This window comes from Schistocerca piceifrons, chromosome 6 (assembly GCF_021461385.2).
Source record: "Schistocerca piceifrons isolate TAMUIC-IGC-003096 chromosome 6, iqSchPice1.1, whole genome shotgun sequence".
NCBI lineage: Eukaryota > Metazoa > Arthropoda > Insecta > Orthoptera > Acrididae > Schistocerca > Schistocerca piceifrons.
This window is the reverse complement of record NC_060143.1, coordinates 180,802,805-180,815,488: the sequence shown is the minus strand read 5'-3', so window position 1 is coordinate 180,815,488 and position 12,684 is coordinate 180,802,805. Positions and strand designations below refer to the sequence as shown.

Genomic DNA, 12,684 nt, shown 5'->3' with positions numbered 1-12,684 from the left:
AACAAGGTGAAGCGGGGCTCGTCCGAATACAGACTACATTTTGCCAGTCGACATGTCAGTGCCACGGTAGTTTGAAGTGTTGATTATCTCTGGCCAGCTGAAGCCGACGCAATGGCATACGTCGCACCACTCCAGCCCTCAGGAGAAGGCGTTATATCGTCGACGCAATCGTTTTCACACCCGTTGCAATGCTCCAATATCGATCTAAGGCTGTAGGTGAAGCTGTAGTGTCTCTTACTGCCAAGTGAACAACATCTCGCTGTGTGGTCACATTGTGTGGTCACTTTGTCGTCACTGTGTACGACCCTCTTTTATGCACCGGTTCCACAAGCGCATCACTGTCGTAGCAGCGTGCCCTGTACGAACCGCAGTTTCACTTTACGTCAAATTCTTTTTCCGTAGCCCACTTGTTCTGCTGCATTCTAGCGCATTCACATGCTGATATTTAACTGTTTGACGGTGGCGAGGCTTAGAGCACTTGATTGTGCGTTCCCATTTCGTTGCAACTGTATACCAATAAGATTGTAACAATGAGAAGTCTTTGCTATTAGATTCAGAAGCATTCGACCCATCTTACACTTCAAGTCGGTGGGTTACTCTGTACTGTTAATGAAATAAATAAATAAATAAATGTGTCAGCATGAGAATGCAACAAGTCATGAAGCATCATCTCTCAGCTACTGTTTTGTGCGCATTAACATTTCTAGAATGGTCGTTCCTGCGTAGGATCTCGCTCTGAAACCAATGAAACACCTCTGGAACGAGTTAGGACGTTGACTTCACTCAAGACGCCATTGTCCAATATCACTACCATATCTGGTGTCGGCTCTTGAGGAAGACTGGACTGCCATTGCTCCACGGACATTCAGACACCTCACTGAAAGTATCCCCTGTGGAGTTCGAAGCCGTCATAATGGTGAAGGATGGACACACCCCTATAGTAATGCCCATTATCAGGTTGTGGGGCGGCGGGTTAATATATATTTTTGTTCTTTATTTGTTGTTAGTTGTTTAGGTAGTTCGCCGTCTTTCTCAAACGAGCCTGTCAACTATTTTTGTGGTCAGCTCTACGGCACGTTCCTACCAAATTGTGTTTCGCCGTGACTACTTATACACAAATAAATGTTCGAAATTAAACGATCGGCCACCAAAAGTGAAAATAATAGTCACCACTTGCAACGCGAATTTGTAAATATCACGGACGGCACACTAACAGTTACATTATCGAAAATCTAAGCGATCCAGGACAGTGTACTGTCCTAGCGAGTTCTGTATCAGTTAATACAGAAAATACGCTTTTTTTCGTAGTCCGTCTCTGACGTCATCCGAGGCAGAGCGCAATCCTGCGTTTAACAGACGTGGAACGTAAAGGGGCTGAATGTGAAGTGAACCTTTTTCGCGGACTTCCAAGAGAACACAAGCTGTCATCTGCCTTATGCACACGGCAGCAGCCCCTAAACGGCCGCTTTCTCGGACACATAATCTTTAATAACAAAGTTATAGAATTAATTTAAATTTTTCTTAATTTGTAGATGGTTTATGGTAAGTTGGTTGAAATTACAGAATAAGTTTCACTTCTCTTGCATAAAAACTTTGCCTTCTAGAATTTTTAGAGTGGAACTAATGGTAGGCTGTTACCTCTGAACTATAACTTCAGAAGAACATGTGTTGGTTATTATAAATATATCTGTCCTGAAGTTTGTTATAGCTTCATTTGTTAATAAGTTTTCTCGTGTGCTGTAGCCAAAATTTTCTAGCATTAAAATTACAGTTACTTAATCTACTAGGAATTTGTATGTTTTAGTTAAAAATTTGGTTTACATTAAATTACTCGAAAACTGCTACAGGCAGCTTTAGGAGGTCTATAGGTTATTATTTTTAGGTTGAACTGAAGCATCATACAAACTTTTACATTTCTAAGTCTAATATTTAGCTCCTTCAATTTTTCTTAAAAACGTCGATTTCGACTATAATTTTTATTCTATCTTGTTGAAACTTGCACCATCTGTTTTTGATATGCATTTTCTCATTATGACCAAATTCTGGCTTTCTAGCTTTATGATTTAGCGATATTTTCCTAAAACGGTGTTATTATGAGAACTATTGATTTAATTAATTTGCGTCATTTTATTGAAACGGCGTTATTGTGGAAACTATAGATTTAATTACTTTAAGACATGGCATTAAAACGTTATTACATTAATTTTCTACTTAATTACGGTGCAATACTTGTGCGCTATGCGCAGACGCGTTAAGGTTACGCGGCGCTACTAGCAGTGAACGGGGGAAGTCCCGGAACGCTCGCTCGCCTCTGTATCTCGCAAGCGACACAGCGCTTGTTTCACCTACAGGTGTCCGCATACTTTTGATAAGATAGTGTATAAAACGCTGGTCACCTCAGCTCTCACTCGGTGACACGAAACACACACAACCATCACAGTTACGTAGTTTCATTCACTACTATGAATAAGCTTGTTTAAGGCATTACCAGTACCTCAATATAACACAAACTCAGCATACGCCATTCAGCTTTCCAACAACGAAATTTATCGAGGAGTTGGTCACACTCCACCGTGCATGAACCAAGGCCTGTGGAGCAGCTTGAGGTAGACAGTGCTTGACCAGTGTCGGCGTTTTTCCTCTGTGTGCACAGGTCGGTGGGGGCTGCGACGCCGTCGGCGCGCTTCTCTCGCGAGGCGGAGTTCCTGGCGCGCACCGCCTACGACCTGCACTACAGCCCGCCCGACGTGCGCTACACGCTGGAGGGGTACCCGGCGCCGGCACCCGCATTGCCGCCCTTCCCAGGCCCCGCGCAGGACTCCGCAGGGTAGGTCTGATTACTGCTCACCACACACTCACAGCCGCTCCTCTGCCTGCCACCTGCAGTCCAGTGCTGCAACTTCAACCCAAGAGTTCCCCTCTTTTCTGATTGTTTGGTTCTTGGATCAATACTTTTACAAGTGATACTTTGTCGGATCGGTTGGTAGGACATGTTATGAGGCATCAAGGGATCACCAATTTAGTATTGGAGGGCAGCGTGGAGGATAAAAATTGTAGAGGGAGACCAAGAGATGAATACACCAAGCAGTTTCAGAAGCATGTAGGTTGCAGTAGGTACTGGGAGATGAAGAAGCTTTCACAGGATAGAGTAGCATGGAGAGCTGCATCAAACCAATTTCAGGACTGAAGACCACAACAACAACTTTGTCGGAAATGAACATGGTGAGACCGTGGCTGTGAGAAAATGCCGATTATTTCTTAAAACAAAGTGGAAATACCAATCTGCCACTGTTTATAGTGCTACTTATGAGGGATAATTAGCACCGCTACAGGTTCCGAATCAATAGTTTAATCCTCTTACAACCCGCACAGATAACCGTGCTCATTACAGCGAGGTGACTAAAGTCATGGATTAACAATATGCACATATTCAGATGGCGGTAGTTTGGCGTGCATAAGGTACACTACAGGCCATTAAAATTGCTGCACCACGAAGATGACGTGCTACAGACGCGAAATTGAACCTACAGGAAGAAGATGCTGTGTTATGCAAATGGTTAGCTTTTAAGAGCATTCACACAAGCTTCGCACCGGTGGCTACACCTACAACGCGCTGACATGAAGAAAGTTTCCAACCGATTTCTCATACACAAACACCAGTTGACCGACTTAGCCTGGTGAAACGTTGTTGTGATACCTTGTGTAAGGAGGAGAAATGCGTACCATCTCGATTCCGACTTTGATGAAGGACGGATTGTAGCCTATCGCGATTGCGGTTTATCGTCTCGCGACATTGATGCTTGCGTTGGTCGATATCCAATGACTGTTGGCAGAATATGGAATCGGTGGGTTCAGGAGGGTAATACGGAACGCCGTGCTGGATCCCAGCGGCCTCGTATCACTAGTAGTCGAGGTGACCGGCATCTTATCCGCATGGCTGTTACGGATCGTGCAGCCACGTCTCGATCCCTGAGTCGACAGATACCCTTGCCGCTGCATCACAGACAGGAGCGCCCACGATGGTGTACTCAACGACGAACCTGGGTGCACGAATGGAAAAACGTCATTTTTTCAGATGAATCCAGGTTGTGTTTACAGCATGATGATGGTCGCATCCTTGTTTGGCGACATCGCGGTGAACGGACATTGGAAGTGTGTATTCGTCATCGCCATACTGGCGTATCACCCGGCGTGATTGTATGGGGTGTCATTGGTTACACGTCTCGGTCACCTCTTGTTCACATTGACGGCACTTTGAACAGTGGACGTTACATTTCAGATGTCTTACGACCCATGGCTCTACCCTTCATTCGATCCCTGCGAAACCCTACATTTCAGCGGGATAAAGCACGACCGCATGTTGGAGGCCCTGTACGGGCCTCTCTGGATGCAGAAAATGTTCGACTGCTGCCCTGGCCAGCACATTCTCCAGATCTCTCACCAACTGAAAACATCTGGTCAATAGTGGCCGAGCAACTGGCTCGTCACAATACGCCAGCCACTACTCTTGATGAACTCTGGTATCGTGTTGCAGCTGCATGGGCAGCTGTACCTGTACACGCCATCCAAGCTGTGTTTGACTCAATGCCCAGGCGTATCAAGGCCGTTATTACGGCGGGAAGTGGTTTTTCTGGGTACTAATTTCTCAGGATCTATGCACCCAAATTGTGTGAAAATGTAATATCATGACAGTTCTAGTATAATATATTTATACAATGAATACCCGTTTATCATCTGCATTTCTTTTTGGTGTAGCAATTTTAATGGCCAGTAGTGTGTAAACGGACAATGCACTGGCGGAACTGTCATTTGTACGGAGGTTATGCTTGCGAAAAGTATCTGATGTGATTATGGCCGCATAATGGGAATTAAGAGAATAAAATTAAAGTAATAGCAGCCCTCGGTTGCAAAAAAAGGGTCTTTTGATCTAAGTTTCGGCACCGCTATCAGTGCCTTCATCAGAAGCAAAACACTCAAACTGCCATCAGTGTCTGACACTACCGTAGCTCGACGCGTATGAGCAGCCCATAGTCGCTTTCCTTGCGTGTATTCTGCTTTAAAAGTTTTGTGACTAAAACTTTATCGCTTGATATGTAGTTTTATACTTGACATGCGAGTTTGTTATACTTCTGATGAAGGCACTTATAGCACTGCCAAAACCTAGGTCAAAAGACTCCTTTTTTGCGACCGAGGGCTGCTACTTGCTTTACTTTTGCTTAGTAAATGGTGACTGATCACGCAGCCATGTTCAAAGCTTTAGGAATTAACAGACTTTGTACGCGGAGTGGTAACTGAAGGTAGACGCTTGGGATACGCCATTCGAGAATCGTTTGGGAACTCCGCCAGAGCGGAGCGAATAATTTGACCACCCAGACCGCCTGTTATGGATCCCATCGAACAGCTAGGGGAAATAATCGAGAGGTCAGTTATCGCACAAAATCCTGCAGTGGCAATACTTCTGCCATACACGAATTTTAGGCATTACCTCTTACCGTGCACAGCACACTGGCCGACGGCCTTCACTTAACGTCCAAGAACAGATGCGTCTTCGTAGAGTTGTCAGTGCGAAAGACAAGCAACAGGATTTGAAATAACCGCGGAACGCATCCGTTTGGACAGTGCCGTGAATATTGGCGTCAATCGATTGTGGCAGCTGACGGCCGACGTGAGTGCCTTAGCTAACAGCACGACATCGCCTGCAGCGTCTCCCTGGGCTTGTGACCATATCGGTTGCCCCCTAGACGACTGGAAAACGGTGCCCTGGTCTAATGGTAAGAGCTGATGGTATTGTTTGAGTGTAGCTCAGACCCCACAAAGTCATGGCCCCATGTAGTCAATAAGGCACTCGGCAAGCTGGTGATGGCTCCATAACGGTGTGGGCTGTGCTTACATAGGATGGACTGGTTCCTCTGGTTCAACTGAACCGAATGAAAATGGTTATGTTCTGCTAGTTGGAGACCTTTGAAGCAATTTATGGACTTCATGTTTCCAAACATCTCACCAGGCCATAGTTGTTCGCAACTGAACAGTTCGGGCGAATAATTTGACCACCCAGACGTCTGACATGAATGCTATTGAACCTTTATGGGACACAATCGAGCGTTAAGTTCGTGCTCAAAATCCTACACTGGCAAGACTTCCGCGATTATGAACGGCTATAAACGCAGCATTGCTCAGTATTTCTGCAAGGGACTTCTAACAACCTGAGTCTTTGCTACATCGAGTTGCTGCACAACGGCTGGCCAAACGAGTTCCGACACTATTTTAAGACGTATCCCATGACTTTTGTCACTTCAGTGTGTAGTGCAGCGCAAGAAATTCAGCATTATGGTTTTCCAGTTTATCGCTTGTTTGGCTCTTCAAATCATACTTTTGCAAGTTGTCCATGATTAACATGGTGAAACCGTGGCTGTTTGAAAATGCTCGTTGATTCTCACAATAAAGGTTAGACATCGACCAGATACTATTAAAATGCTATCTATCGTCGATGAACAGTGCCACTACTAGTTCCAGCCAACAGGTAAATTCGCATATAGTTGTTCACAGGCTGTGGCGAAAGTTCTATAACAGAAAACGATGTAAGAAAAATTACTGTTTTTTTTTTTTTGTAAATATGCCAAACATGGATTTGCAATACCGTAAACAATTTCCTAAGATAAGAATTGAATTAGTTTTGTGTTACTTACATCTGAAATATATTTTTGCACTGTACGCTGCTTTTGAAAAATTGCGTATTTCGCCAGACAGTATTTTAACTTTTTAGGACTTTGCAAGCACAGGTGCACACATAGTTTAGACCACAACAAACGCGCGGGCGCGCGCGCCCACGCACACTCACACGCACACTCACACACTCACACTCACTCACACGCACGCGAAAGATACGTAACAGTGCATATTACTAGCTATGTTATCAGTCTTGGAGGTAGATGAGATTATCAGGATTTCATGGTTGTATTATACGTTACAGAGTCAGTACCTACAAGTAACTTCATGACATTTGTCTTTCATAGATTTTCCGTTCCTGTCCGTTACAGGTTTCTAACGTATTGTTCATCGTCACACATCTGAATAGTATTTACAGTACCTATCGTTTATTAGCTTTTGAATTCCTCGAATGGCATGGCACACTACCGTGTAAGTACTTAAATATGTGGGTATTTAATAATGCAATGGGACTTATGACATACCCTGTCATACAATAGCGGAACCCTAGTAACATCTTACTGCTCTACCTTATTTTTAAATACTCACTATTTTTAACAATATGTATTACCAAATACAAGACAAAAACACCAAAAGAGACATAAATTTCGCACTTATAGTATGAAGATACAAAGTGACTTCTTGCTGATATGTAACAGGTATGGATTAAAATGCTGTCAGTATTACGCTATACTTAAATATTAACAAATTTCGCCCGTTCATTGCATCACACATTTCTTATTTCCGGTAACATATCGATATGATTTTCTCCCTCTTCAACTCATCTCTGATAGAAAATGCAAACAACACGTCTTTCAGCTTGTTTGATTGCCTTTAGTGCAGGTGGAACATGTGGCATTAGCGTGAAGTCTGGCTGTTCAGTTCGTTAGTGCAAATGGTGATTCACTTTTAACTCTGTGCAGCTGCGACTATGGTTAAAAACCATCCAAAATAGTGGGACAGGTGTGTATATTCAGTACTTCATGCTACACATAAATGTAACGGAAGCCTTCAAAGCAGCTTAATCACATTTACTGTAAGAATATAGTACATATGTGCAAAAGTACATAAGGAAGTAACTTTATTACACAGCTGCAATTTGAATTTATGCTCGATTTTGATTTCCTTTAATAAACTCTTCAGTTTTAATGTTTTCACCGCTGAGCATTATGGTATTCCCAGCATTCAACTGCTGATTCACGTTCGAACTTTAAATATAATGCAGCGTTCTGATGATGAACAAAGTTAAAGTAACAAATGAAGAAAGTAGTGCTTTGTAGCTGTTTGCGACAAATATGACTTTTCGTTAAATGTCCACTTGCGGCGTCTGTGACTCTTCCATTGCGTTAGTAACGGTTTGCATGATGAATGATAGGAGGTGAACACGCGGAATCGTGATTCGGATGTGGATGCCCAATCACTTCCCTCATTCGTAGTTTCCTATGCTTTGTAAATGAAGATAAATCACATTTTGTACAACCGAAGCGGTTAGGTTCCAACCAAACCTCCATCTCGGAAATCGTGATATATTACGGAAAAATTGTGAAAGTTTGTGTTAAAAGTGACCGTAAACTCTTTTGTAGCTAGTTGTGATCTAAGGTCCCACCCTAACCACCACCACGGAAATAACGACATGTTCGTAAGAACACCAAATATCTGCGACAACCAAGATTATATAATTGAGCGATTGTCAATGGCTAGCGCATATAATCCGATTGGCTACGACCTATGGTAACGAATTTTCCAAATTATACAACAAATTGCAAAAAACCATCGAAGATTTATTCATGACTTGTTTTGAGCCTAAGCTCATTACCAAATCATGAAATAAACCTTGAACGCCTCTACGACGCTATTAATACATAAAAAAGTTTCGAAACACCAACAAATAGATCCATGGATAAATATTTTTACAAACAACTTAATACATTATTAAAGAGATAGATGCCGGCCGCGGTGGTCTATCGGTTCTAGGCGCTCAGTCCGGAACCGCGCGACTGCTACGGTCGCAGGTTCGAATCCTGCCTCGGGCATGGATGTGTATGATGTCCTTAGGTTGGTTAGGTTTAAGTAGTTCTAAGTTCTAGGGGACTGATGACCACAGATGTTAAGTCCCATAGTGCCATTTGAGCCAAAGAGATAGATGATTAACTTCAACTTTATTAAAACCAGACATACAGGTTTGAAACAATTACATGAAGTCAGACACTAAATAGTAGTAAACTAAATAGTCATGTGTAAACCATAACATAAAGTCGCAAATAAAAGAAAACAAAATACAATATGCAAGACACGAAAGTTCATCATGAACAAAATCACACAGGCAGGTTTAAAACACGTATATGAAAATCAGATAAAGGACACAGTCAGGTATATAACCATTATACGTAATCGGACATAAATTAGAGGTAAAGAATACATATTAGAAGTACATCTGTTTTTGAATAATTGGTAACAAAGCTCCATATTCACAGAGAGACCATACATTGACACCGTTTGTACATTATCGTACATACACATACGGTTTTTATCACATTGTGGGACTCGATTGTTTTACTTCTCAAAAAATTAATTTAAAGGAAATTTCAGTATTAAATATTAAGATAATAATGTAACAGTACATTTCAGGCAAAACTTTAAAATAGTGCTTCACCATTAAGAACCGGCGTTGTGGGTGTGAAAGTATGGCGTCAAATGTTGAATAACTAATTTCTTATAGCATAGTGAGCATCGAGCCAAAACACATCACTTAAATTTCTTATGCCTTGCGTAGTATAAAGCGTACCAACCAAATTAAGGGCCCCCGGAATAGATACGTCTTAAGGAACCTATTTAAAATTAAGGAGATGGGAGGAGGAGGTGATGGAGGGAAAGAGAGGGGGGAAGGAAAGGACACTTGACACACTAGACTTTAAAGCCGAGGTTCTGAATGTACTGGTTGTTGCTGTGGTCTTCAGTCCTGAGACTGGTTTGATGCAGCTCTCCATGCTATTCTATCCTGTACAAGCTTCATCTCCCAGTACCTACTGCAACCTACATCCTTCAGAATCTGCTTAGTGTATTCATCTTGTAGTCTCCCTCTACGATTATTATCCTCCACGCTGCCCTCCAATACTAAATTGGTGATCCCTTGATGCCTCAGAACATGTCCTACCAACCGATCCCTTCTTCTAGTCAAGTTGTGCCACAAACTTCTCTTCTCCCCAATCCTATGCAGTACCTCCTCATTAGTTATGTGATCTATCCATCTAATCTTCAGCATTCTTCTGTAACAAAACATTTCGAAAGCTTCTATTCTCATCTTGTCCAACCTATTTATCGTCCTTGTTTCACTTCCATACATGGCTACACTCCATACAACAACGTTCAGAAACAACTTCCTGACACTTAAATCTATACTCCAAGTTAACAAATTTCTCTTCTTCAGATACGCTTTCCTTGCCATTGCCAGTCTACATTTTATATCCTCTCTACTTCGATTATCATCAGTTACTTTGCTCCCCAAATAGCAAAACTCCTTTACTACTTTAAGTGTCTCATTTCCTAATATAAAATCCCTGAGCATCACCCGACTTAATTCGACTACATTCCATTATCCTCGTTTTGCTTTTGTTGATGTTGATCTTATGTCCGGCTAGGTACGCGAATTGTCAATAGCAGCATGCTACGGAAGAAGCTTGGCCACCATAACTGCACTGTAGCATAGTTTTTTATTGTTCGGCGCAGTCATGTAACACACTTGTTCCTGGTGCTCGCAGATCGTACCAGGATGCTCCGTACCTGCCCTCGCCGCCGGCGCCCTACAAAGGCGAAACGACGCACTGCGTCGGCTCGCAGACAAACGGCGAGCTGCCCAACGGCGCGACTCTGTCTCCGACGGTGTCTCCTTCCGTCCCCGACGCGGCTACTTCGTCGTCCGCCGCCGTGGGCGACGCTTCCAACAACACCGGGGGCGGCGCCGGGGCCAAGCCGCCCATGCAGAGGGCAGTGACCGCCGCCCACTGTCTCACAGAGTCCCCTGACGAGGGCTACGTGGGCGACGGCGCTGACGGGTCCGACATGTGACGTCAGCAGCCGAGGGCGGCGTCGGCGGCGGCAGCGGCGGCGAGGCGTCGCTCCAGCGTGCCCGTGGCCGGCGAATTACGCTGGCGCTTCGACGACGCCGTCGACTTCTGCAAGGGGGACAACGTCGCCCTGTGATCACTTACCGCAGAGGCATCCCCTCCGACGCAACATAGCCCTGATGACCGTCTCTGACACTGACAGGGGAGCAGCTGGAGGCGACATAAAGTAATCACACAGTGTCTCTCAAGCGTCTTTCTCCTCCCTAGTCGTTCAGTACGCCCGAATGGCTGCCATGGCGTTAACTTTTATTTGCCCTCGGTTATCACCACGGAGGTCGTTCCACATAATTCAGTTATCGAAATTCACCATCAACAGCCGCAAGAGTCGTGTCCTGATGATACATCTCGCTTCCTTTTATGCACCGCCTTCGACTGGTCGATTGTCGTTGCACAGTCGTCTTATATCTAGGCATGGTGTTACGTTTCCTCTCCCTTCGAATACGCTGTATTAGTGAGAGTGATGAGAAATCTGAGGCGGTCGGTGGAAAAGACTGACGACCAGCAAGAGCGTATTTTATGATATTATACGTTAAATTCAAATTGCAATATGGCAAAAGAGTTTATGTATTGTACAGTACTCTCTAGCCGTACATTTGAGATTACTTGCTACTGACATGTGGTACATTCGAAGCACAACAGATAACTTGAACTTAACATTTCTTACTAAATTCAGGGCTAGTAATTTCTTCCGCTGACTCTTCCAGTGGGGTCTACACTGTCATAATATCAAACATTCTTCGTATCCTGAGAACCACGTCATCAAGTTATCTCACGAATTATCCGATATTCCACCTCATTTCTGTTCTACTTAAATTTGTCAGCAGTAATGCGCACATGAAGAGCATACTTTCCTCACCATTTATATATTGTGGATCAGATAATTTGATACAGTTTATTATATCTCCTGTTATTCTCACAGTATGCTGTTGTTCCACTCACATTTATGAATATCGAAAATGTTGCTTTTTATGTACTTTTCTGTAATGGATAAATCTAGAAAGAGGCCCTAACACCTATATTTCGTTGCAAAAATAATGAGAACCACCGGCTTCTATTCGTTCCATTGTGACTGTCATTGTTGCACTACCCTTCACCTACCTGCGAACATAAACCTCCTCATCTCTATAACGTCAGTAATAGATTCCAATCTGAAACAGTTTTCAATCAACAGGAAACATTACGATCCTCGGAGAGGCAATAATAAGAAAAATCTGAAAAAAAACAGAGAAGAAACTCTTTGAAACTTAAAGTGTTTTTGTTGACTGTGTTCATGAGTTTCATCTGTTACTCAGTAGTGGTAAAATACGTAACATTGTTCCATCTCTGTGCTGACACGTGGTTGCTGATTTCAGTAACAGACAACAGGAAGGTGTGGATGTGAACTGGAGATTGCTCTTTTGTTCTGTCTGAAATGGAGCTGTGAAATATGTAAGTATTGCCAAATAATATTAGCTTCATTATTTCCATCGCTGGACAACTACCATGTCAAGACAACTTTTCGGATTCCTACAGTCGTTGGTAAAACCCTGATTCATTATCGCTGACTGTTACCAAGAACCTCATTAGTATCTACATGACATATCCGAAATATTGCTTAACTATCATTCTTTCGTTTGAGAGGGTCTTAAGTGCAGCATTGAAATTTTATTTTCTATTTGAATGAGAGGGCAATAGCTGTAAATAGCATTCATTCGCACCAACTCATTCCACAACATTATCTCACCACATATGCGGCGGATTAATGATGTAGAGTCTCCACCAATGCTGTCTCCTTTTGCTGTGTAAATGGCGTATTTGTCAGGAATTGCTTATAAGAAACTGGTTGCGTCGCACCGCAATACCACATTAATTCTTT

The 12,684-nt window shown here is 43.1% G+C and overlaps 1 protein-coding gene across 1 annotated transcript in view; it reads left to right on the top strand.

The window, feature by feature from the left end:
- LOC124803218 (leucine-rich repeat-containing protein 24-like) overlaps positions 1-10,770 on the top strand; it is a 66,966-nt gene extending 56,196 nt beyond the window's left edge. Inside the window, exons 4-5 of the mRNA XM_047264398.1 lie at positions 2,654-2,827; positions 10,464-10,770. Of these exons, the coding sequence (XP_047120354.1) occupies positions 2,654-2,827; positions 10,464-10,770 (481 nt within the window). The remainder of the gene's footprint in view (positions 1-2,653; positions 2,828-10,463) is intronic.
- The last annotated feature ends 1,914 nt before the right edge of the window (positions 10,771-12,684 follow it).